This window comes from Ascochyta rabiei, chromosome 22 (assembly GCF_004011695.2).
Source record: "Ascochyta rabiei chromosome 22, complete sequence".
Taxonomy (NCBI): domain Eukaryota; kingdom Fungi; phylum Ascomycota; class Dothideomycetes; order Pleosporales; family Didymellaceae; genus Ascochyta; species Ascochyta rabiei.
In genome coordinates, this window is record NC_082426.1 from 796,232 (window position 1) to 819,359 (window position 23,128).

A 23,128-nucleotide genomic window follows, 5' to 3' on the forward strand; every position below is an offset into this window, starting at 1 on the left:
ATGCGTATGATCTGGGAGTAGAGTGAGAAACAGCTTCCTACGTAACGAATTGTATCGTCTCTCGCCGACCCTAATCTGAACAAGTCAATCCACCATGGGAACCACTTCAGCCCCGACTGGCAAGCCGAGCCCGTCCCGCCAGTACCCCAACTCAGCAGTGTTGGTTCCGACAAGAGGCGCATCCATCCACGCCTCCGCGAATTCTTGTTTGACGTACACGTCCAGCCCGACGATCCACGTGCGCTTGAACGTCGAGCCGTCGGGCCTGGCCACCGTGCAGCTCCCCGGGACCGCGACAATGCGCTCGGTGCGCTCCACGAGATAGTCGTAGAACGCGACGTAGCTCTCTGGGTAAGCCAGGATCTCGGCCATGGGACAGCGCGGGCTACATGCATAGTCGATGAGGATGCGGGGCGAGGTGGCACACCGCAGGATCAGCGCGCGCATCTCCGTGGGGCGGACGCCATCGTGGAGCTGCAGTTTGACGTTTGCCATGTTCGTGTCGTGCACGAACGTGGCAAAGTAGGCTTCCAGCTCGGTCAGCTGGACCGTCATGGGGATGCGGTACTGGTGGGTAGGTAGGAACTCCTCGCGCAGCTGGCGGCAGGCTTGCGTCAGGCCGAGGAACAATCTTCGGAAGAGGCGCCAGTTGCGCGTCAGTAACTGCGCTTCGCGGATTGTGTGCGCCTTGCGGCGGGGATGGGCGAGGCCGGGCTGTGTGGCTTTATGGAGTACGTCGGCGATGGCGAGGTCGTAGATGCGGTTTCTGATCTCTTGAGTGCGTGTTAGCGGAGTGTCAGCCAGGCGATGGGTTGGTCGTGTACCTCCGGGCATGGTGAGAAGACTCGAAATCTGAGACGGAGCCATGCTTGAGGTCATTGTGCATTCGTATTGTGGGAGAAAGTACGAGTGTCGGGATGGGTAAGACGGTGGCCAGCGCTGTTCTGAGAGACGCTTCACTGTTTTTCGACAAGGCACTTTTGCTTTCACTTTCACGGAAGGTGCACACGAGATGCATCATTCCGGCGATTCCGTCCCAATAAAAGCCGGTACCACCACTTGATACCCTCGTTGTGCGTGAAATTTGAACCGGTACCTTACTCTAGTGCTTTTGTCCAAAACCAAGCTCGCTCAACCACTCACTTCGCTTCTTCCACCACGGTTTGTCATCCACCTCGTACATCCAGGGCTCTGTGAACTCTTCCTTGATGTGTAGCACGCAGGCTTGCGCATATGGGTACTCCTTCCGAATCTGGCGGCAGACTTGGGTCAACCCGTACGCTTTTCTTTTGCCGGTCCACTCTTTGGCTCGAGTAGGAGCCGTTAGATCTTCGAGCCTTTTTCTGTGCACAAGATGGGGCAGGTTGTCTTCCTCGAGGGCAAGCTCATCGGTCAAGGTAGCTTCATATATGCGGTTGCGCAATTCTGTCATGCAGTCAGCTGCGATGGTATGGAGCTCGTGGACAGTCGGCCACCTCCAGGTATCGTGAGAAATCCCCTTGGTACTGTTACATCCATATTAGCAGCTGAGACTGGTGTTACCACTAGAACAGGAGCCACAAGTTGAAAGCCTCGAAATGTAAAAGAATGGTTAAGCTTACAAAGTGCGGGGCTGACGAGAAGTGATCAAGACGGGTTGTGAGGGACGTCTGGAGGCGTTGTTGTGATGGAACTGGAGGTTGAAGGGAAGTGATGCTGCTAGCAGTAGAGTCTTGAACAACGCCAGTCCATCGATATTAGTTCACCAAGTCTATCACCACTTCGAACCTCATGCCTGCGCCTGAGAATTTGCCAGAGGACGTCCCTGAAGACTAGCGAGTCAATGATGTCGTGTAGTGCGTAGTGCACGTACCTGACGTCGACTGAGGTGGGGCACGACGGCTGTGCAGTGCATCAGCGTCGCGAGTAGTTGAAACTTGAAACGACGTTGAACTCGGCGAAGGTATCCTGGTTCGGTTTCGAAAGGGCATGGAGGCACCATGCGTTGTGAGCAGGCGCGAGACGCAACTGCGTGACCGACACTGGTGGTTGGCGGCGCCGAGTGACAACGGCGGCTAAGCATTGCGCTGAGACGCCACGACGCAGGGCTGACCCGCCATGCAGGGACCGGCAGGGCGCTACCGTGAATCGTCGTCAGGCTGCGGGCCGGCTGAAACGCTCATTCCTAACCGGCGCGCAGCACTCAAAAGGATTGCACCGCCCGGGGCGACGTCTCTGGACTCCCTGATGCTGCCCCCCCCCCCCATGGCGCCTCTGACCGCTCGCACCCCCCACTCAACACCCCAATCAACACCCCAATCAACACCCCAATCAACACCCCAACCAACACCCCAACCAACATAGCAGCCGCGCCCGACTGCATCCATCCACGCACGCCCACCTGCACCCACGCACGCCCACCTGCACCCACGCACGCCCACCTGCACCCACGCACGCCCACCTGCACCCACGCACGCCCACCTGCACCCACGCACGCCCACCTGCACCCACACATCCCTCGCCGTGCCGCCAATCTCCGCCAATCTCCGCCCACGACCGATGCTCAGCCCTCGCTCGACGCGCCATGGACGGACACTCGTGGCTGCGCGCCCGGCAACTCGACCTGCCGCACCTCAGTAGACGAGCAGAGTGCAAGAGCGACGCCCTCGAGCACGAGACGAGTGAGCAGCACACACCACGACTCTGGCCTGCTACACACTGACCGGCACAGTTAGCGAGAAGCCGCTGTGGAAGGCGCTCACGTTCCACCACTTCGGCCTCATCATCTCCGCCACCTTCGGCGCAATCGCAGTCGTCATTGCCTTCTTCCTCATCCTACGGCATGCAACGCACTACTTGAAGCCGTACGAGCAGAAGCAGTACGTCGCCCGCCCATAGCCCGTCGCCGCCACTAACCGCCCCAGCATCATCCGCATCCTCGTCATGATCCCCGTCTACGCCGTCGTCTCGTTCCTCAGCTACCTCTACTACAAGAAAGCCATCTACTTTGAGGTCCTGCGCGACTGCTACGAAGCCTTTGCCATTGCCAGCTTCTTCACCCTCATGTGCCACTACATCGCCCCGAACCTGCACGACCAGAAAGAGTACTTCAGGAACGTCCAGCCCAGGAACTGGGTCTGGCCAATCACCTGGATGCAAAAGTGCTCGGGCGGAGAGGACAAGGGCTGGCTGAGGCGGCCGAGGAGCGGGCTGACGTGGTTCAATGTACGTACCCACCCACCGCTCTGCCTCGTGCCCTGGCTGACAGACGCAGGTGGTGTGGATCAGCATCTTCCAGTACTGCTTCATCCGCCCTTTCTTCACCGTCGTCGCCGTCGTCGCACAGACCCAGGGCCGCTACTGCTCGAGCTCCAAGGACCCCCGCTATGCCTACATCTGGGTGGCTGGCTTCGAGGCCGTCTCCGTCACCATCGCCATGTACTGCGTCGTGCAGTTCTACATTCAGCTGAAAGACGACCTGGCCGCCCACCGTCCCTTCCTCAAGGTGCTGTGCATCAAGCTCGTCATCTTCTTCTGCTTCTGGCAGAGCTGGATCATCTCGCTCCTGACCGCGGATAACGGGCCGCTGAAGGCCACGGAGCACATCGCCGGACCTGACCTGCGCATCGGCATCCCGTCCATGCTGACCTGCGTTGAGATGGCCATCTTCGCCGTGCTCCATCTCTTCGCCTTCCCCTGGAAGCCCTACGATCTCCGCCGCCAGAGCCCGCTGGACACAGGCATTGATGGGTACTCGGCACAGCCAACGAAATACGCAAACGGACCCGCACGCGCCCTGCTGGATGCGCTGAACCCCTGGGATATCATCAAGGCCTGCGGCCGCGGCTTCCGCTGGCTCTTCCACGGCGCGCGACACCGCGAGAACGACCCCTCGTACCAGACCAAGCTCGGGCCGGTCGCCACAAACACGAGCTACACCGGCCCCACGTTTGCAGGCAACGGCGAGCCTGTCAACGCACCCAAGAAGAGCGAAGGGTCTGGCGACTCAGACACTACAGGCCTCCTGAGTGACACGCAAGCTAACCCGTATCTGCATCAGGGCTCAAGCTCGTACGACAGCGCGTACGGACCCGGGGCAGCTACCGTCGGAAGTCTGCCCAATCCAGACCGCCTTCCGCAAGCGCCGACCCCAGGACAGGAATACGGCGTAGTCTCGCAGGCACACGGTGACGGCAGGTTCCAGGACTTTGAGCAGCAGGACACCACCTACCACGCCGGCGCAGAGAGCAGCTACTACGGGCGACCACGATACTACCAGGAGGAGGGCCCTGCACGGCCGGGCACCGAGTGGGACATGTTTGCGGGCGCGACAAAACCCGCTCAGCGCTCTGGCAATCAGTCTTCGGGGTGGATATAGGGCGGTGCTTTGATTTACTGGCATGCGTGTGGATGATGCATATGATATCCCGGGTCAGGCGTTTGGTTGATTTTACATTTGGTGGCTTTTTGAAAGATGGTCTTCTGAGCTCTTGCAAGAAGTTGTTTCTGCTTTTGCTCTTGGTGCTTGCATAGATGCGTAGCACCCGTACCACCAGGAAGGGTCTATATTCAATAGAGATAAGAGGCGCCAACAGAACCAAGATGAATTTCGGATCCAAATTCCACATTGATCAAAATCGAAGACGTACTCCCTATACTGGCGAGGAGAAGCTGCACAACGACAAGTAGCCCACCGACTACAACCCAATTCCCGCCAACACCGTACACGCATGCCTTGCGCTAAAGACCTACCTCCTGCCTCTAGCCCAGCCACTGAGAAATAGCTGCTACTGTCCTTGACTACCCCAGAGCACCAGATGCGTGCCCCGATCGCCCAGACCACACTGCGCATACACCAGAGAGCGAGCAAGACACCCCACATCAAACATCAGAGACAATGAAACCACACCCGTGAATCACATTCGTCATCGAATGGAAATCCACACAGCCATCTTCCCCGTCGTGTCGTCGTCGCTTGGAGTACAGTGCCGTTGAACCTTCAGCGGGAGGGGAGGGAGAAGGGCGGCGATGTTGGATGCGAGAGAGAGAGAGAGAGAGAGAGAGAGAGAGAGAGAGAGGAAAGGGCAGTGGCGGATGTTGGGGAGGGATGGGAAATGAAGAAGCCATTAAAATATATTTATGCATATATATATAACTATAATGAAAAAAATACTAGAAAAGAGAAACGAGAAAGGTGAGGAATCGCCATAAAGAAAGAGAGGTGGTAAATTTGAAATGTTGAAATGTTATAGAGGGAAAAAGGTGGTAGTATATACTATATAGAGGGATGGGAAGATTAAGTAATAATAAAAAGATGATAAAAAGATGCTAGAGAAGGTATAATACAAAGTTGAGAAATTACAGAAGAGAAAGAAAAAAGGTAGGGAATGTAAAAGGGAGAGGGTTGATTAGTTCATTCGTGAGAAGGCGAATAGATTCTAGAGGTTAGCCTGGATCGAGATAGAGGACGTGGAGTTCAAGATCTGCGATTGGTTTGCGTGCGTGCGGTAGTGCATCAAATTTTTTTTTTCTTTTTTTTTCTTTCTTTTCTTTATGTATTACACTCGCTTCGGCCAGCCTGCTATCCGCATCTCGCGCTCCTCTGTGCCAAACACCCTTAGCTTGTTGCCGAAGGTGGCCCAGAAGGCGTCGTCGAAGGGCGGTATCAGCTCCAGCTTCTGCCGGGTCATCTTCTTGACCGGCACCCAGCCCGTCTTGTCCTGGACGAAGACTTCGTCAGCCCAGTGACCGTTCGCGGTGGGCTCTGCTTCTTCGTCGGAGGAGCTGGTTTGGTCGTCCATGGACAGCGCTTTGAGGTTGTCGAAGAGGTTTTTGGTCTCGAACTTTGTCGTTGCTGCAGCCTTCTTGCTCTTGCTGCGCTTCTTCTTGCCGTTTGTTGCAGACGTGGGGGGCACTCTGACGGGGTGCTGGATTTTCTCACGGCCGTCGATGATGAAGTCGTCTGCGGGGGTTGGCAGTCTAATACCGCCCTCTGAGGCCTCGCGCTGCAGCGGTGGCCTTGGTTCGTCGGTCTTCCTCTCAGAGCCCAGCTTCGCCGCTAGCCTTAACATGATCGTCGCTGTGAGGAGGCTGTCGTACCCAGCCTCGTGGAAGGCCTCCATGTCGTTGTACTTCCCATGCTCCTCGTGCGTGACGATGCTCGGCAGCGGCTGGTCCTGCAGGCCCTTGGCAATCTCCTCCAGAGTAGGGCTCGCGTTCAGATCGCCTTCTGCATGTGTGGCGAGGTACTTTGTGTCGATGATCTTAGGGAACAGCTCGTGCAGCGCGTCGTTGAAGCCGGCGAGCGTGTCGGGCAGCGGACCGACGAACGTGCGGTACAGATACACAACATCAGTAAACATGTTATGGCCCACCAGCACCGGCTGCTTCGTCTTGAGCCTGGCTAGCGCGCGGTCAAAGCGGTCTCTCCCGTCGACGCCGGCACTGCCCCGGGTGATGTAGAGGAGGTCCGGGTTGACTTCTCCCCCGACCAGCGCCTCGAAGATCCAGCGGAAACCTGTCTGGCGGGCGATCTGCTCTTTAACACGGCTCTTGATGCGCCGCGTGTTGTCGGCCTCGCGCTCAGCGTCGAAGGGCAGGATCCGTATGCAGTCATTCCGGCCAATGGCGACGGCGTTGGGGAACTCTGCGCGGACCAGCTGGTGGACGAGCCTCTTCTCGAACCGCGAGATCGTGAAGGTGGATGCTGCAATTGGCGAGCCAGTGGACGAGGTGATTTCCAGACTGGAGGAGGTGGTTTTCTGCCATGCGGTGATGGCGTCACGACAGCGCCGCACAAAATCGAGGGACTCAGTATCGGTGTCCTTGAGCTGCAGGTCCGAGATGGGGTTTTTCTTGTCGATGCGGTCGTAGGCCAGGCGCTTTGCCCGCACGGCTTCCTCTCGAGACAGATACTGCACGCCCTTTGCAAATGGCGCGCCAAGGTCGAATCCGCAGCCGAGCAGGAAGGTGCACGCGCCGCTCTGGAAGCTGATCTCACGCTCAAAGTCCAGGCGCTCGTCGAGCAGGGGGCTGAGGTTGATGTTGAAGGGCCGCAGGACGTACTGGTTGGCGACGTAGTCGAACTTGGCACATGTCAGGCCGACCTGAAGGATCTGGTAGCGGTCGGCGCCTTCCTTGGTCTCAGCATAGCGGTCTTCAAGGGTGAGTCGTCCAGCGCGGGGTTTCTTGCTGGGTAGATGTGAGGGGATGCCGGACAGCTCGAGGTCAAAGGAGACGAAGTCGGCCTCGGAGATGTGGATGAGCAGGGCGAGCAGGTGGTGGGGGAACGAGGGGGCGTCCACTTCCATGCTGTGAAGTATTGAAGTATCAAGGGAGCGTTGTATCTATCAATGAGGGGTGGCAAACGACGACTATCAGGTTCAGTGAGTAATTGATTGTTAGCTCATGATCAAGCGAGATGTCCAGCCGTGCACAATGTTTGCAGTGCGTGTTTGCTGTGTTTGCTGTGCGTGTTTGCAGTGCGTGTTTGTAGTGCGTGTTTGCAGTGCGTGTTTGCAGTGCGTGTCTGCTGCGCGTGTTTTGTAGCGCGTGGCAGTGCGTGGCAGTGCGTGGCAATGCTTCTGGCAATGCGTGTTGACAGTGTGTGCAGCTGCAGTGAAGATGGTTCACGTGCTCGAGGAGATGCGTCGGCTGCCAAGCGAGCGGTGAGGCTGGTGCCGAGGTTGTTGACAGCGGCAGGAATGCAGCGACCTCACCTCGCGGCGTGCCATTGAGCGGGAAGGCAGAAGAAGCAGAAGAGATAGAGCCAAGAAGCAGAAACGAGAGACAAGAGAAGCAGAAGCGAGAGAGCAAAGAAGACATGGCGGCGCTCTACGAAGACATCAGCGGGTCCCGATACCTTTCGTCTTCCATCAGCTCGCTGTCGGCGTCGCGGCAGCAGTCGTCGCAGATCGCCAAAGCATACCGCCAGGCCGCGCAGCTGTTCCTCACGCGACGCCTGCCCGAGGCGCTGTCGACCATCGAGCCCATCATCACCGCGCCTGGAGACACGACCGACTCGGACCATGCCGGCGACTCGGCGAGCAAGCTGCATGCATCCTATGCGCCCGTCGCAACAGCCTCACGTGGCACGCGGGTCAAGGTGTGGAGCTTCTACCTGACCTTCCTCAACAGCGTCGTCGAGCTGGGGGCCGACGAGGGCAAGCACGCGTTTGGCAGCGCGCGGTGGAAGCAGCTGGTCGCAAAGTGCCGTGATGGCAGCGTGTGGGACGACGTGGTGCGCGACGGATACGCGGGCGTCGAGGGGGACGTGGATGCTGAGGTCGTCGTCAACCTGTAGGCCGCCCTTGACAGCCTCCACAGCCTTTACAGCCTTTACAGCCTCTACAGCCTCTACAGCCTCTACAGCCTTCACAGCCTTCACATCCTTCACACCCTTTACACCCTTCACAGCCTCCACAGCCTCCACAGCCTCCACAGCCAGCATGCATCCACTAACACGCATAGGTCCACCCTCCTCCTCACGCACTCGCCCTCGCAGCGCCTCAACCAATCCCGCCTCGAGACCTACCTCTCCGCCACCGCCAACCCCACCTTCGACATCGCCTCGCACCTCTCGTCGCCCTCGCTGCAGCGCCGCAAGTCGCACACGGGCACCGACACGCCGCGCGACCTCAACACGCGCGTCAAGCTGCTCGAGCTCTACACTCTGCACGTCCTCCCGCGCAACGATGAGTGGGACTACGCCCGCGAGTTCGTCACCATGAGCGAGGTCCTCGACGACGAGCGCAAAGAGGCCTTCCTGCTGGCCCTGCACTCGCTCAAGGAGGAAAAGGACGACAGCGAGGCCCGCGAGGAGAGGCTACGCCAGCAGCAGCAGGAGCAGCTGGAAGAGCGCCGCCGCGAGACCGAGGCCCGTCGCCAGGAGCAGGCCCGCGCCGACGACGAGCGCCGCAAGCGCGACGAAGAAAACAGACGCCAGCCGCGCGCCACAGACGAGCGCCCGCGGCAGTCCAAGCCCCCAGCACCGCCGTCCCAGCCGTCGAGGACGAGCCGCACCCCCGCCAAGAAGCCCGCCGCCCCGCCCCCCGGCCTGTCCGCCCGCGTCAGCCGTTCCTTCGCCGCCCTGCAAAAAGCCATAGCCGACTCGGCCCGCCAACTGACCACCAACCCCCTCGCCCTCCTGCGCACCCTGCTCTTCCTGCTCGCCTTTGCCCTGGCCGTCGGGAAGCGCGACCTGCGCGAGCGCATCATGCGGCTGCTGCGCCAGGCCCTCGACAAAGTGCGGCGCACAGTGGGCATGGGGGTGAAGGTGAGCTATATTTAGTTTCTGAATGCCCGTCACTTGAGAGGGTGGGGGAGGGCAAGGCGGTAGTACCATTCTCTTCAATTCACTGAATTAATTCCGTTGCATGCACAACCGGCTGGTACTGAGACATGACGACTTCTTCTTCTTCTTCTTCTTCCTCTTCTTTTTCTTCTCTTCTCGAGTAAATTTGCCCGGTGTTTGAAAGAGTCGTGGATATCGATGATAGAATGCCCGTCCCGCTTTTTCTACCTCTGCAAAATACAAACTTCGGAAACGCCGTCCTATGTAATGCAACGCCGTGCCATGCATGCATGTATGTACAGAAAAGAAAACAAATGTACAGACGAGACCATGTACAGACGCAAAAGAAAACAAATCAACTCTTCAACACTCTCCAACACTCCTCACTTCGACCTCAGCCGCTGTCTTCACCGTCTCAACACCACCCACCTGTACGGCCGGCGCGGGTCGAGACGGTCCAAGCAGCCCCGTCTCCACCACTGTCTCGCCATCCACGTCTCCGTCCTTCGCTTCCACAGGCCTATCGTAGTGGCGAAAGACGACATGAAAGACGACAGTCGTCAGCACCATGGCGCCCGTGAGCGACGCGTAGAAGCCGACCATCAGCGGATCGTGCGCAGCGGGTGTCAGCGCCATGGCGACGGCGGACCCAACGCCCGCGATGAGCAGACTCGCGGCCTGCACAATGGCTTTCATGGCTTTGGGCGAGTGCTCGTACGCGTACTCCATCGCGGTGACCATGGCGAAGACTTCGCCGATGGCGAGGAGGAAGTACAACGGCGCTTGGATCCAGACGTTGACTTTGGCCGACGGCGAAGCGTAGATGAAGTGCTGCAATAGGGTTGCGTAGAGCATGGAGGCTGCAACGAAGCAGAAGCCGATGGAGATGCGCGTCACGGGCCGCAGGTAGATGCGTCGGCGGTGCAGAAACGGGTACAGGACTTCCTGGATCAGCGGGGCGAAGACGATGCAGCCGACTTGGTTCATCGCCGGGACGAGGTCGTTTGGTGTGCCGTGCGTTTCCATCTCGGCCGCCTGCGAGATCAGGTTGTTCTGCATCTGGTCGAAGCAGACGTAGAAGATAACAAACGCAACGAGAACGCGGCAGGCTTGCAGACCCCGAGTGACCTCGCCCACCAGCTGGCCGCTCCACGAGACGACATGTTGACGGTGTTCAAGCTGGTACTCGGGCTGAGCGTGGGCCATCTTGAATCCATGTCGACCGGCGCAGGTGACGATCCGGATGGCTGCCGGCAAGACGTTGCCTTCGTGTGGCGTCCTAATGTACCATTTCTGTCCGAGGACGAGCATTATCGCCGCAACCACCATGAACCCGAGACAGAGAGCGTACGCCGGCGTGAACCCCGTGTGCAATTCGAGGTAGACAGTCACGAACCACGACAGAGATCCCAGGTTGCCTACCCAGAAGTACAGGTTGTAGATGTACTGCAGCGTCAGCTGGCGGTCCGTGACGACCTCCTCGCCAGATTTGAGTGTCTTGATGGTCGTCTTCTCTTCCGTATACTGGTCCGCGATGAAAGGCGCCATAATAGCGCGGAAGCCGCCGCCTCCCAGGGCAATCAACGCCATTGCAATGACGAGGCCTGGCAGTCCCCAGCCCCTGTCCAGCTGGCTGGGTATTGAGCTCACAGTCAAAGCGGCACATCCAAGGCAATAGATGACCACGCTGATGACCAACGTCGTGAAGTGGCCCAGCCAGCTGTCCGCCAGAATGGCAAATAAGGTGGGCGTCGTGTAGTACAGAATGTAGAAAGCACAGTATATCCGCGTCGCCATTGACTGGCCAAGACCGAGCGCTCCTGGTGTCTGGCCCTTCTCATAATGCGGAGGATGCTGCATGTAGTTTTCTGACACACATTAGCTACGAATCAAAACCGGTACACACTACTCACGCCACGGCCCGGTGATGCCCCAGAACGCCGCTCGCTCCCAGAACGCAATGAACGCGACCACCCACAGCTGCCACGGCATGTCGTCTCGAACGCGCCGCATGTCGCTGATGTCGAAGAAAGTTCTCGATGATCTTGCACTTGTCGTGGCTGACTCCCTGGTAGTGTTAGCTGTCGAGCATTACAGGTGTACACTAAACATACTCGCAGTAGGATGTAGTGTTTGGTGAACATGTTGCCTTTCGGGCACCGTCTTTGTGAACCATGATTGCTAGACAGTTGCTGTTTCCAGTGACCACCAAGGATACAAGTTTGTCGCAACAGTACTTAAGGTTTGATATCAAGAAGCCTGGAAATGCAAAACCAAAAACAAATGCCGTGGCCTGCGTTAAGTATACAGGCACACTTGTTTTTGCATGCGTCAGACAAATTGTCAGGTCGATGGCTGTGTCGAAACTGTAACGAGAGTCTGCTTTCGATGCGGCGCTTCCGAATTAGTGCAACGAAAGTGTGTTGATGCTGTTCCTGTGCGCTGCAACAAGCGTTCAAGACTCCACACAGCAGACGGGTAACGGATACCACCCAATATGGCGTGCAACGCATGTGCCCAGCTAGGCATTTCCGTTATCGACAGCGCCCGCGTTGCACGAGTGCCGTTTCTGCTGCGCCCAGGCCTGTCGGCCAGCCCTATTACGTGAAGATGTGGCTCTGAATGGCCAGCATGCGTGCACACATCCAAAAGACTGCCCCCGACCAGGCGTATGGGCTGGGGAGGCGCTGGGGAAAAGCGAGCCATGCCGGGCCTGCAGTGCTGCTTGAAGCGGACGCCCCGTGAATTAGATTTGAGCAAACCTACGCGGGCTATTTCAGCTGCGCGTGGGCAATCGACAGCCAACGGGTTACGGCATCGATCCGGTCGCATCCTTGGACAACGCCTCATGGCCCTAGACCTTCACGGCCAGCTGAGCTTCGACTGCAGTGCATGGGCTAGGAGGTCTTGCAGGAGAGCTACTGCAGAACCTGATTGAGTCGAGATCGACTGGAAGATACGCTTCGTGATGGGTCAGTCCGCGAGTAGACGCCTCGCAGGTCACACGTGTAACGCATCTCGCCGTGAGGAAGGCGAGCTGCATACCAAGTACCAGGTAAGTATGTGTTTTGGCGGTCTGGGATGGAGGCTGAAGGGTGCCAGCTGGGGAAAGAACGCTAGACGCGCTAGTCACTCGCGTCATCACCACCATCGCTTATCCACATGTCCGTCCCACAAGTTTCACCTCTCACGCATGACCAGATCTGACGGCCTTGCAGATCCACTCCAAACAACCTAGCTGTCTATCTCAGCCTCATGGTCTACCTGCATATGTAGCAGCTCCTAAGAAAGCCATCGAAGGTTGCACAGATCTACCGATCAGTGCGCGGCTGAAACGAGAACATATTGCTGGTATACCAGTCGCACAGCCGACCGTTGTAACGCTGCTGTTCGGAGGGTCCCCTCATCGTATCCTGGATCAAAAGGCCCATGAGACTTGTTGTTTCAATCTTTCTGTAACCCAGAGCTGGTCCAAGTTCGACAAACCAAGGGCGAAGGCATTGGGTATTTCATTCGCAGAGTCTTGAGACCATCCCTCGACACGTGCTTGACGTAGTCGTTACTACCGGGTTACTGGAATGTCTTATCGTCAGAGTGCAGCTGGACTGCTCCGACACGACGGATCCCGTGCTTGCCACAGTCAAACGAATGAAAAATATATCTTAAACCCAAGCTGCTGTTGCAAATCTACTTTGACAATCAATCATGTCGTTCTCTTTGACACTGCAACCTGGCGTTTTTCATCACCGTGGTCGACAAGATGGTGGACTCCCGGTTTGAGACCGAGTCACATATTCTTTTCAGCAATCCATCAGTAGTCAGGATGTGTCAATCAAATCGACCCGCCTGTCGACGGCAAGAACAACCCGCAAGTTCGGTACGGCTGCTTCAACCGATGTCCTGAGTCGCGCAAGATCCACCTACGAGTCATTGCCTATGTGAGACTGCACGCCAGGCAACATTTCGACGACCTGAACCATCGGTACTTGTGCAAACCTTCAATCACTGAATGGACAAGTCCGTTTCATCCGTCGCGAACTAAACGATGCATACAACAACATTAGAGAAACTACGTACTTGCGGCCGACTCGAAACCTACAGCACTGCCAAGCACCATTTAGGCTTCTACAACAACGTCGGGCTGACCGCAACGTATACAGCATCGTCAACGTCAGGGGCTTCTCTCGAAAGCTCTGTATTTGTCGCTCTGCACCATGTCATTGCTAGATATCCAAACCTCAGCGCTATTCCTGTTCACGAAGACAAGTCTTGTCCCGACTTGTATTTTGGGCGTCTGGAGGAGGTGGATATTCGCATTTGTGTTGAATTTCACATTCGCAAGTCAGCAGTCTATTCAGACGATAAATATGACTCGGAACTCGATAAATTGTTGCACCAGCAGCACAACCGTAACTTCAAGGACACTTCTGGGACGAGAGCTTTCTGGGGGGATTGAACGCCGCCTCAACCAACCAAAATGTTGACTATATTGTGTCGAGCCCTGATACACCACTCTCGCTGCCTCTTGAAGAAATACATCCCATGACGATTTCGTGGCCATTCTTTCTCCGCGCGGTAGCCGGTTCTGTACTTCCTTTTTATTTCGCGCAGAGGTCACCCCATTTGTGGACTGGTGGGCTGGTTCCAGTAGAAGCGACACCAACCAAATCTGAACATCGTAGGCTTGTCATCCCAATCTCAACTACAGAAGCCTTCGCCGCCAGGTGCTGGTCCAAAAGCACCAGCGTAACAGCAGCCCTCGGCGCCCTTATTGCTGCTGGAATTCCTGCATATGTACAAATTGAAAACAGGAGCGAACGGAAGGAGATCAAAATCGACATGCCCGCCTCTCTCCGTCCGTCTCTTAAATGCCCTGCAGGCCGAATGGCCAACGCCATTACCAACGTGAGCTTCACTCACACTACACCGCTCGTAATACAGCTGGAGGGTGAAAGCAGTGCACATCTCGAGACTCTGTGGGAGCAAGCCCGGGAGATAAAAGACAGCCTCACCAAAGAAGTCAAGAAAAAAGGTGCTGATAACCCCATAGCACTTCTCAAATCCGTGTCTGATATGCCTGCGTTTTTCCTCTCCCAAATTGCCAAACCTCGTCCCGCATCTGCGGAGATGTCCAATCTCGGCGTCTGGCGCAAGCGTTTAGGTGCAGATGATGGATGGCAAGGGAAGTGGAGGATTGGGCGAATGACGTTCAGCTAGAGCATGAATCACACCAGCGCGCCGATCAGCGTTAGTGCTGTCACAGGCGGTGATGGATGTCTGAGCTTGACGTTCTGCTGGAAAAGGGAGACGGATGGTCATTCTTGGGTTCCAGATCTGATCAGAGACGTGGACAAGAACATTCCAATCCTTGCTCGCGGGGACTAGAAGAGCAACCTGATGAACGATGAAGTTTGGTATAACGGACCACCAATCAATGTAACAAGAACGCCCGACACCACATCCATTTCCTACGCCTGATATGCCTGTGTTCTCCTCTCACAACCGCCCGTAAACACCCCTCTCATACACCCACACCTCCCCATGCCTGCCACTCCTCCCTTGCGTCTCCCCCTGCATATGCTCCTGTCCTAGCGCCACCATCCTCTCATGACCCGGCCCGTGAAAGATCGCATAGGCTGCGTTGACGCTCTTGTGGTGTTCATGGGCGTGGCGCTTGATGGACTGCCACAGCTCGCCCATCTTCAGCTTTCGGCTCGACTGCGATGTAATGGAAGATGTGGAGATGTTGAAGTTGGACTTTGCGATGTCGATGGAAGAGCGTGGGGTTGTCGCTGTGGATGTTGTTGTCGACATTGCGATGGGCGTGGTAGTAGACTCAAGATGACTCGAGCTGCTGGGGTTTCAGATATGAAGTCGACGTGGCAGTTGGTTGATTTTTGAAGTTGTTGTCTTGGTGAGTAAATCCGGGGGTACGGTGTTTGGGTTTTGGGAATGCGGATGGTTGTACTTTGGTGTGCTCCCTTGCAAAGAAGGATGAGCTGCCTTTATACTGATTGCACATTCATGTTTGTTGAACCGCATCGGTACCGGCATCGTGACTCTTCTGCGAAGGCGTTAGATCACGACTTGTCATCCGTGTGCGCCCTGCGCCTTGTACATGTCAATCGTTAGTGTTGACGCCATAATTGAGCTCGCGGTGTAGCCAATGGGCAGTGAGAGCAGCCATCCGCAACGGGAAAGGTCGCTGGTCCTCAGTAAGCGGCTGTTACCATGCAAGTGGTAAATTTGAGAGATTACAAAGATCAACGGTGAGTCACGCACTTGATGAGGTCAGTCAATGCTGGTTCCTGTGTGGAATGTGCCAGCCGTACTAAGTGGGCATGGAGCACGCCCTGCGCTTTGACACATCCGGTGTTCGATGTGGGGACGCCCTGTGCATGTCAAACTATTCGAGGATACACTTGAGCTGACCAACGCTAAAGCTGACCTAACCACTAACTTACTAACTTGGTCCAAGCAACATGTAAGAACACTAAAATTAAAATCTTTGCAGCTGCTGTACTCTATAATAATAAAATGTAATAGATTCTAGATAACCCTAACCTTAAGTTAACCCTAACCTTAAACTAACTCTAACCCTACAATTTTGTTATAAACATAATCCTAGCATAATTATTTAAATTATCTTCTAAATAAGTTGGTTAGTTGGAGCTGCCAAGGCAAGGTTAAGCTCTTAGCGTTGGTCAGCTCAAGCGTGTCCTGAAATTATTCCGATATCACGTCGACGAACGCCGAGTGCGACATCGCTTACAAACGCCAAAGACCTATCATAACCAGTCTTCCACGCTCGTGATACTGAAAAATCTGCAAGAACATGTCATTTTTGATTTAGCATGAACGAAACTATGTATATCTTTCCTACTAAATTCTTCAAGGCTTCACGACTCGCTGAAACGGCAACGTGTTATCGGTGAAGAACGTAGACGCGGGTCTTGCTGCAAAGCTCGAGTCCGTCGTGTTGCAGATTTTCGTAAAGTCACCGACCGCATCGATCTTGCTTTTGATGATGTTCTGGTACTGAGACAGCGGGCACGATGAGCCAGGACCACTTGTGCAGTTGACGACCGGGTACACGACCTCATTCAGGCGAATGCGCATAAACGCTTCGCTTGTCGAATTGTTCGTAGCATATCCATTAGCGGCAGCAGGGCAGGTCAAACGCTCGAATGCGACAGTACCGCGCATAGGCACAAGACGGCTCGCCCTGAACTTACGGTTCGGCAGAGTCCTGTTGGCAGGGAGCTGAGGCTCGTTGTCGAAGACGCCAATACCCGCAACAATCTGGTTGATCTGGCCGTCGTTTGAAAAAGACGCAATGATCTTCGGCGGCACGAACGTCGAGTTGCCATTCTCGTATGTTGCATTCGGCCCGTCGACGAAGCGCTGGACCAGACCTTCGATCACTGGCAGCATATTGTATTTCTCGATATCAGATCCCGGACCATTGCCATACCAGTAGCGCAGGTCCTGAGCGTACTCGTACTGGAGGACTTCTTTTTCGGTGTAAATGTCGCAGAAAGGGCTCCGGCGCCCAGTGATCTGTGTCTCGAAACCACAGAGGTAGGGAATGATGGAGACGTCCCACTGGGTAAAGTTGAAGCCGCCCTGAATTTTGGCATTGAGACGAGCGCGGATTGGAGGAAGGTAGATGTTGTCCCATACATCCTTGTGCGGGCTGCCACCTTCGTCGTTGTAAGCCTTGCACAGGTCGCTGGTAGCTAGCGAATTCATCCAAGACGTGGGGTCGCTGCTGTTCAACGCATAAATGGTACCCAGCGCAGTCGCATTTGGGCCAAGGAAGCCCTGAGAAAAGAGACGTGCGCTGTCACGAACTCGCGGTCCCGACTTATAGTAGTTTGCCCACATGGTGAAGGGCGTGTTGTAGTCGTACAGATCAGGGTAGCGAAGACGCCATGTGGTACCCATCTCAGTGAGCTCCTTGTATCCAGTAGGTGACAGCTGACTGATCTGGTTCGAGGGGTCTGAGAGCACTGGCTTCCACGTTTTGAGAAAGTCGAGGCTCTTGTCACTGACAGTAAGGTTGGAGGCCGCCTGAACGCGATCATACAAGTCGGTCCATTCATTGTAAGCTCCATTGTCAGGGTAGCGGCTGCCGTGGCGAGAGAAGAAGGCTGCGAGCTCAACTTTACATCCAGCAGGTACCTTGGGCGAGATGCCAGTCACTTCAGGTCCTGCAAGCCTGTCAGCTGCATATTGGGTTGATTCAATGCATCATACCGGCAAACCATTGTCCGTTGCCTCCAACATGCTGCAGGATGTTGAAGTCGTCAGCTACGGCAGTGGTCATGGCCGAAACGGCGGCGAGAACCGTGGTGAAGCGTCCCATCATGTAGGGGGTATTCTGCAATCTCGGGTGGCGCGACACAGCAATTCGACACCTTCAATCATCTTATACCCATCTCACATACCCAGCGACTCCAGTGATGAGCGCTCGGAGATGAGCTTTGGCAATGTTTCCCAAGCAGGCAGCTGGTGGCCGGGGCATTTGTGGGGCCGCTCGAACACGTGGGCCTCACCGCGTGAGGGAGTCGTCGCCTCGTACCACCGACTTCAGCGGCCAAGTTGTTGCAGCGGGTGAGTCCTCCATCGCGCCTTGTTCTCACAAACGCTCGTGTTAGACCTCAGAAGCACGACGGTGAGGCTGAGTGAACTTCGGAGTAAAGACCCCTTCCAGAAGGGCCGATTGTCCATGCCACGTGCGCTTATCGGCATCTGAAGGAAGCCGCGTCTTCGCCTACGGAACACTGACTCCTTCACCACCACGTTCGCCAATTACACCCATGTGGTGATGCATGCATTCTCGCCCATGGATAATTGACTAGCCGACCAGTTCCGGAAAGAGGGTTTCCAGTTGCCTGCCGAATATGGTTGAGCCCAAGCCACGCCAGCGAAAATTCGCCCCACGTTCCCGGACAGGATGCTTGACCTGCCGGGCCCGGCGGAAACGCTGCGATAACCGGCGTCCGCAATGCGAGAATTGCACACGACTGAACCTCTCTTGCGAGTGGCAGGCGCAGCGAAGACTCATCCAGGATGCTGCCTCCAACTCGAGTTCGAGTTCGAGTCCTGAGAGCGAGGTTGTCGAGAGCTTGCCGCCCTCGCTCGGTTGCTGGGATATGCTCCCCGGCGAAGCTGGAGCTGAACGGCAGCATCTGCTGCAGTACTACATTGAGAAATTTGTGCCCAGCGTGTCAGTAGCGACAACACCGACCAGTTTTTACACTTCACTCTACATGCCATGGGCCTTTCAAATCGATGGTATGCTGGACGCCATTCTTGCTTTGTCGTCAGCCCAGCTCGCACGGCGCACCGACGATAAGGATCGCGAGGAACATCTTCGAGCTGTGTCTCTGCGCCATCAACGAAAATGCAGTGGGTTCATCAAGGATCGCCTGTCGCCCACGGGCCAGCCGCTACGGGACACTTACCAGGTTATTGCCATCATCCTGCTCCTGGTGGGACTGGAAGCCCTGAAGGGCAACAAGAGCACCACGTGGATCCAGCAGCTCAAGTGCGTACGCAAGATACTGGACACGTTGTCTCCGGAGCAGAGTATTGTCGATTGTATCGAGGTCGACTCCTTGCATCGACACTTCACTTATCATTATGCAATGGCCTCGGTCATGTCACAAGTCTCAGCAGCCCCCCCAGGGCCTCCTTACGAACACGACCTGCTACCCATGTGCAATCTGGCCATGCCTTTGACGATCGACCCGCTGATGGGTATCGCGTACCAGCTGTGCGATCTCATCAGCAAAATACAATACGTCGTCAACCCGGATCCAGCTTTCCCGCAGCTAACCGAGGCAACGTTCAACGCGATCGAAAACGGTATTCAGACCTGGACTTACGAAAGCCCGTTTTCTTCAGGGGTGGATCTTCCGGTTGCCCTCGACTTGATAGCGCTGGCTGAATCGTACCGACTTGCCGCGCTGATCCAGCTTTACCGCAATTCAAAAGCACATATAGGACTCGTTCCAGATTGTGCTTCCCGTGCTATGGAGTTTATCGTAAGAATTCCGGCCGGTAGCCCTGCAGAGTCAAGTTTGCTCTACCCCATTTTCATGGCTGGCGCTGAGCTAGATGACGACGTAGCTATCGAAAAGTGCACGAAGAGGTTAAAGGACATTTCCGAGCGCAACAGATACGAGAACATCGACAGTGTCCAAAAGGTGCTCAAGGAAGTTTGGCGACCAAAGCTGGAGGGTGGGACACGAAGATGCTGGGAAGACGTACTGCGGGAGTGGAATTGGTCATTTACGCTTGGATGAAGGCTGCTCGTTCTTTCGACCACTTTGCACTCAACAATGACTAGATTACGACGATGCGGACTTCTAGCTGGACACCTCGGTACTACCCGGCTGGGGAACATATTACCCCGCATCCGTAGCCGCAGCTCCACTAAAGATGCCCCACAGAGTGAGCAAACGCGTTGGAACAGTCAGATTGGGGTACCGCTCTGACTCTCCTCTGCAAGTGTAACCAGAAGACCAAGAGGGCGAGGCATGAGCATATAAATCACAAGACCCCACTAACTCCCATGCATCGACAGTCACCGCTATATAATGTCTGCGCCTAAGATGATTCCTATAAAGTCGACATCACTTGACTTCAGCCAGAGCCCGGACCTTTCGACCCTCAACAATCGATCCGTGCTGATCACCGGTGCTGCGAGGGGCATTGGCCTGGCATGTGCCACCCAACTAGCCGAGGCGGGAGCGATTGTTACGATATCTGACATTCGTTCTGAGACTGGAGAGGCTGCGGCGCGCAAGCTGACATCGAAGGGTCTTCAGGTCCAATTCGTGCATGGCGATGTGACTTCCTACACGTCGCAAGCGGAGATATTCAGAAAGGCTATAGCCTTTGGTGGGGGCAAGATTGACGTCGTAGTCCCAAACGCAGGCATTTGCGCCGAACAAAACCTCTTCGACATGATACCCATAGACGCACCAGATCTCAACAGCGAGCCACCCGAGCCCGGCTACAGCACTGTGGATGTAAATCTTCGAGGCGTGTACTACTCTTGTTACCTCGCCCTTCACTATTTCCGGCTACCTCGAGACGCCTCCTTCGCGCCGTCAATCGTTCTCATTGCCTCGCTTGCAGGCTATGTCGGCTTCCCGTCTAGTGCAACGTACAGCATGTCAAAGTTTGGCATTCGCGGACTGTTCTATGGCATACGAGACCGCGCTGCTGCGGCGAACCCTCCTGTGCGTGTCAACCTTGCAGCGCCGTGGTTTATTCCTACGGCAATGACAGCGCAAGAAGACTTTCTGGCTAGCGAGGCCGGCGCTATGATGAAGACGATGGGTCATGCGCAACTCGCCGGTGTTGTGCAGGCAGTCATGTACTTCAGCGCTGATGAGAATGCTCATGGACGCGCGGCTGGCATCTTCCCGCAAGGCGTCCACGACCTGGGCGATGACCTTGAGGGTGGCTTTGCGGGACAAAGAATGCAACAATACATGCTTGATATTGTAGCCGCAGTGTCGCCTGCGACAGAAAAGCAGAGCGACGAATTGATGAGGCAGGATAGCGTGACTGGGATGGAGGTTGGTGGGTTCAAGGGCGTCACTAAGTGAGCGTACTATTTATCACGAAGACCACGTGTAATGACATGTACAATACTTCTTCAATATTTGCTTTTATCGCTCTTATTCATAAACGGGCTAGCTGACTGCAGCTTAACATGTTTTGACTTCTAATGGAGAAATGCAAACACTCATCTAAATAATCTATTGGTGTAACATTGGACCTAAGAGCGATCGTGAAAAAGAGTAAATGTACCCGGGGTTCGGCCAACGTATATAGGGTTACATTGCGAAGCGCTGGCCGTGCCGCGACAGTTGTGTATGGCTAAGCTTTGATGGCTTCGACATCGACGTAGCGGTCCATAGCCAGGAACTCGTCCTTTATTCTTGCAATCAGTCCCGCAGCAGTCTGGTCTCCCGGATCAGAGACCAGGGCCTGGACAGGTCATGTTGGTTACCGAAACATGACTTCAAGATCCCATTCGGAGTGGCCCGATTTTCTCACGTGATGATAATACACATATAGAAGAAGAAAGTCAGATTGACGAAGTGGCTGTGCTGAAGAGTAGTGGATGTGGGCTTACTTATAGCTGGCTCATAGGGTAACAGACATACAGTCCATTTGTCATGAATACAATCATCTGGTAGCTGCGTGATTGAAACAACCATCCATGTTTGCGCCGTGATCCAGTGACGAGTTGACGGTTGAGCAATCCGATTACACTATGAACAAAGCCTGGCACACAAAGTAGCGACACCTAACCAGTAGGAGAAGTTAAGATGCGCTTTGTACAGCAATGTATTTATTCCATTAATTGTGTTCCAAGGGCATATTTCATATTGCACTAGGTAGCAGGACGAGGGGCAGCTCAAAGAATTTTGTTTCCATTATTCGGAGCGAAAAGTCACAAACGGGGAGAGACCTAAAGACACAAACTATTGTAAGATCTTTGTATTAACTCTACGAAAAGCAAATGCTTAGTTGACGGTCACTTGTACAGTGCGACCACGGCTACGAAACCCGTCCTCGATTAGAAATGCCAGGTCCCGAGCAGCCTGCTCCGTAACAGCCGCTTCGCAGTAGCTAACAGTGATGATGGATACTTTACCAACGCTTCCAGAATCGAGCAGCCTGTTGAAATTGTAGTCCGTGTATATATCTTGCGCTGAGCTCCTAGCCAGCACATATTCGTGCATGAGCAGCGTCAGCTCTCGAAGACATGTGCAACGGACTGCCAGCTCCAGATCCGTTTTCCGCGGGGTCTTGAGTGACAGACCAAAGCAGTCGAAATACAATCCGCGTATTGACGCGAACCCCCCAGGAACTGAGCCAAGAAACCCTGTGAGGCATTCGTTGTCAGCGGTAGAAGAAGACCCGAACGTTGTGCCCCGTAGGAAAATTTTAATGGTTTCTGCGCGCGTGTAAGCCGAAAGTCGACAGATGGCGGGCAAGAACGGTGGGTAGTCTTGATATGTGTGCCGACGATACCCTTGGAGGCTAACTGGGTCTTTGAAGTAGCGGTATGTGACCTTGGAAGTACCATGTAGAATCATAGGCACATGTCGCTCGTTTTCCAGCGCCAGGTGCCAGATCATCTCCCGGATTTCGAGCGGAAGGTCCATCAGACTCTTCGTTGCAATGACTGGAGCTGTAACGCTTGCATCTGATCACTATTAGCTTCTTCAACAGTATCTCCAATTTTTCAGAGAAATACCTTCATTGCGACCCTCGAGCACGGTCGTAGGTGGTGCCTCGGTAACATCCTGACCAGGATTCGCAGCTTTGGGGAACGTAGTGAACCAGGACATGTTGTAGGTAACCTTGTGCTGTCAGATATGAAATCTTCACCAAGGAAATCTTGTGTACTTACTTCCAGAAGGAAAGTCTGTTGGTGAATTTACAGTGGTGTGGACGATGTGACTGTGCGAGCGCTCGTTGTATAAAAGACTATACGCGTAGAAGATTTTTAACTTATGCGGGGCGAGTTCAAGTAAATGCGTTGTTGACGTGAAACGAGTGCTTCATTGTGCATGCTCACCGCATGTATTCCGTGAGTGAAAGAGCATCCACATCCATAATCCACAGTACGTTGAAGTAGTCAGGGGTCCTCCCTGCAGGGGCCCTAGATCCGAGCAAAAGGCAAAAAGCACCCTGTGTCTGGATCATTTTGCATTCAAGAACGGCTGTTGAGAAGGTCGCTTTCGAGAATCAACCGAGGAAAGCGCCATATTATATGAGTCCCGACCATTACTCGTACTTGCTGAGCAACAGTCTCTTTTG

The 23,128-nt window shown here is 55.0% G+C and overlaps 11 protein-coding genes across 12 annotated transcripts, besides 8 other annotated features; 4 read left to right on the forward strand and 7 right to left on the reverse strand.

Annotated features, from left to right (window-relative positions):
* Positions 1-84: 84 nt before the first annotated feature.
* EKO05_0011486 (uncharacterized protein) lies at positions 85-879 on the reverse strand (the record flags this gene model as incomplete). 2 transcript variants are annotated; one of them, XM_059638007.1, is made up of 2 exons in its annotated part: positions 85-773; positions 825-879. In XM_059638007.1, the coding sequence occupies 2 exons, from the start codon at positions 877-879 to the stop codon at positions 85-87; spliced, it is 744 nt and encodes a 247-aa protein (XP_059493990.1). The 2 variants fall into 2 exon arrangements, with proteins under 2 accessions (XP_059493990.1, XP_059493989.1); XM_059638006.1 differs by having other exon boundaries at positions 85-879.
* A 223-nt stretch (positions 880-1,102) lies between these two features.
* Positions 1,103-1,518, reverse strand: EKO05_0011487 (uncharacterized protein; the record flags this gene model as incomplete). The annotated part of the gene is made up of 2 exons (XM_038944433.2): positions 1,103-1,425; positions 1,476-1,518. The coding sequence occupies 2 exons, from the start codon at positions 1,516-1,518 to the stop codon at positions 1,103-1,105; spliced, it is 366 nt and encodes a 121-aa protein (XP_038792669.2).
* Positions 1,519-2,563: 1,045 nt separating this feature from the next.
* On the forward strand, positions 2,564-4,357 carry EKO05_0011488 (uncharacterized protein; the record flags this gene model as incomplete). Its single annotated transcript, XM_038944413.1, has 4 exons — positions 2,564-2,660; positions 2,711-2,858; positions 2,904-3,204; positions 3,254-4,357. The coding sequence occupies 4 exons, from the start codon at positions 2,564-2,566 to the stop codon at positions 4,355-4,357; spliced, it is 1,650 nt and encodes a 549-aa protein (XP_038792670.1).
* Positions 4,358-5,018: 661 nt separating this feature from the next.
* Positions 5,019-5,057: a tandem repeat.
* Positions 5,058-5,110: 53 nt separating this feature from the next.
* Positions 5,111-5,139: a tandem repeat.
* Positions 5,140-5,499: 360 nt separating this feature from the next.
* Positions 5,500-5,532: a tandem repeat.
* A 5-nt stretch (positions 5,533-5,537) lies between these two features.
* Positions 5,538-7,289, reverse strand: EKO05_0011489 (Poly(A)-specific ribonuclease; the record flags this gene model as incomplete). The annotated part of the gene is made up of 1 exon (XM_038947569.1): positions 5,538-7,289. The coding sequence occupies one exon, from the start codon at positions 7,287-7,289 to the stop codon at positions 5,538-5,540; it is 1,752 nt and encodes a 583-aa protein (XP_038792671.1).
* A 241-nt stretch (positions 7,290-7,530) lies between these two features.
* Positions 7,531-7,559: a tandem repeat.
* Positions 7,560-7,801: 242 nt separating this feature from the next.
* Positions 7,802-9,268, forward strand: EKO05_0011490 (uncharacterized protein; the record flags this gene model as incomplete). Its single annotated transcript, XM_038944356.1, has 2 exons — positions 7,802-8,277; positions 8,449-9,268. 2 exons carry the CDS (start codon positions 7,802-7,804, stop codon positions 9,266-9,268), a joined length of 1,296 nt encoding a protein of 431 aa, XP_038792672.1.
* Positions 8,810-8,828: a tandem repeat.
* Positions 9,269-9,385: 117 nt separating the features above from the next.
* Positions 9,386-9,428: a tandem repeat.
* Positions 9,429-9,634: 206 nt separating this feature from the next.
* Positions 9,635-11,447, reverse strand: EKO05_0011491 (peptide transporter ptr2; the record flags this gene model as incomplete). The annotated part of the gene is made up of 3 exons (XM_038944437.1): positions 9,635-11,139; positions 11,185-11,339; positions 11,386-11,447. The coding sequence occupies 3 exons, from the start codon at positions 11,445-11,447 to the stop codon at positions 9,635-9,637; spliced, it is 1,722 nt and encodes a 573-aa protein (XP_038792673.1).
* A 3,320-nt stretch (positions 11,448-14,767) lies between these two features.
* Positions 14,768-15,085, reverse strand: EKO05_0011492 (uncharacterized protein; the record flags this gene model as incomplete). The annotated part of the gene is made up of 1 exon (XM_038947571.1): positions 14,768-15,085. The coding sequence occupies one exon, from the start codon at positions 15,083-15,085 to the stop codon at positions 14,768-14,770; it is 318 nt and encodes a 105-aa protein (XP_038792675.1).
* Positions 15,086-15,685: 600 nt separating this feature from the next.
* Positions 15,686-15,990: a mobile genetic element.
* Positions 15,826-15,873: a tandem repeat.
* A 172-nt stretch (positions 15,991-16,162) lies between the features above and the next one.
* EKO05_0011493 (Acid phosphatase) lies at positions 16,163-17,642 on the reverse strand (the record flags this gene model as incomplete). Its single annotated transcript, XM_038944478.2, has 2 exons — positions 16,163-17,484; positions 17,531-17,642. The coding sequence occupies 2 exons, from the start codon at positions 17,640-17,642 to the stop codon at positions 16,163-16,165; spliced, it is 1,434 nt and encodes a 477-aa protein (XP_038792676.2).
* A 535-nt stretch (positions 17,643-18,177) lies between these two features.
* Positions 18,178-19,584, forward strand: EKO05_0011494 (uncharacterized protein; the record flags this gene model as incomplete). The annotated part of the gene is made up of 1 exon (XM_038947572.1): positions 18,178-19,584. The coding sequence occupies one exon, from the start codon at positions 18,178-18,180 to the stop codon at positions 19,582-19,584; it is 1,407 nt and encodes a 468-aa protein (XP_038792677.1).
* A 309-nt stretch (positions 19,585-19,893) lies between these two features.
* EKO05_0011495 (5'-hydroxyaverantin dehydrogenase) lies at positions 19,894-20,898 on the forward strand (the record flags this gene model as incomplete). The annotated part of the gene is made up of 1 exon (XM_038947573.2): positions 19,894-20,898. One exon carries the CDS (start codon positions 19,894-19,896, stop codon positions 20,896-20,898), a length of 1,005 nt encoding a protein of 334 aa, XP_038792678.2.
* A 927-nt stretch (positions 20,899-21,825) lies between these two features.
* On the reverse strand, positions 21,826-22,656 carry EKO05_0011496 (uncharacterized protein; the record flags this gene model as incomplete). The annotated part of the gene is made up of 2 exons (XM_038944366.1): positions 21,826-22,511; positions 22,563-22,656. 2 exons carry the CDS (start codon positions 22,654-22,656, stop codon positions 21,826-21,828), a joined length of 780 nt encoding a protein of 259 aa, XP_038792679.1.
* Positions 22,657-23,128: the final 472 nt, after the last annotated feature.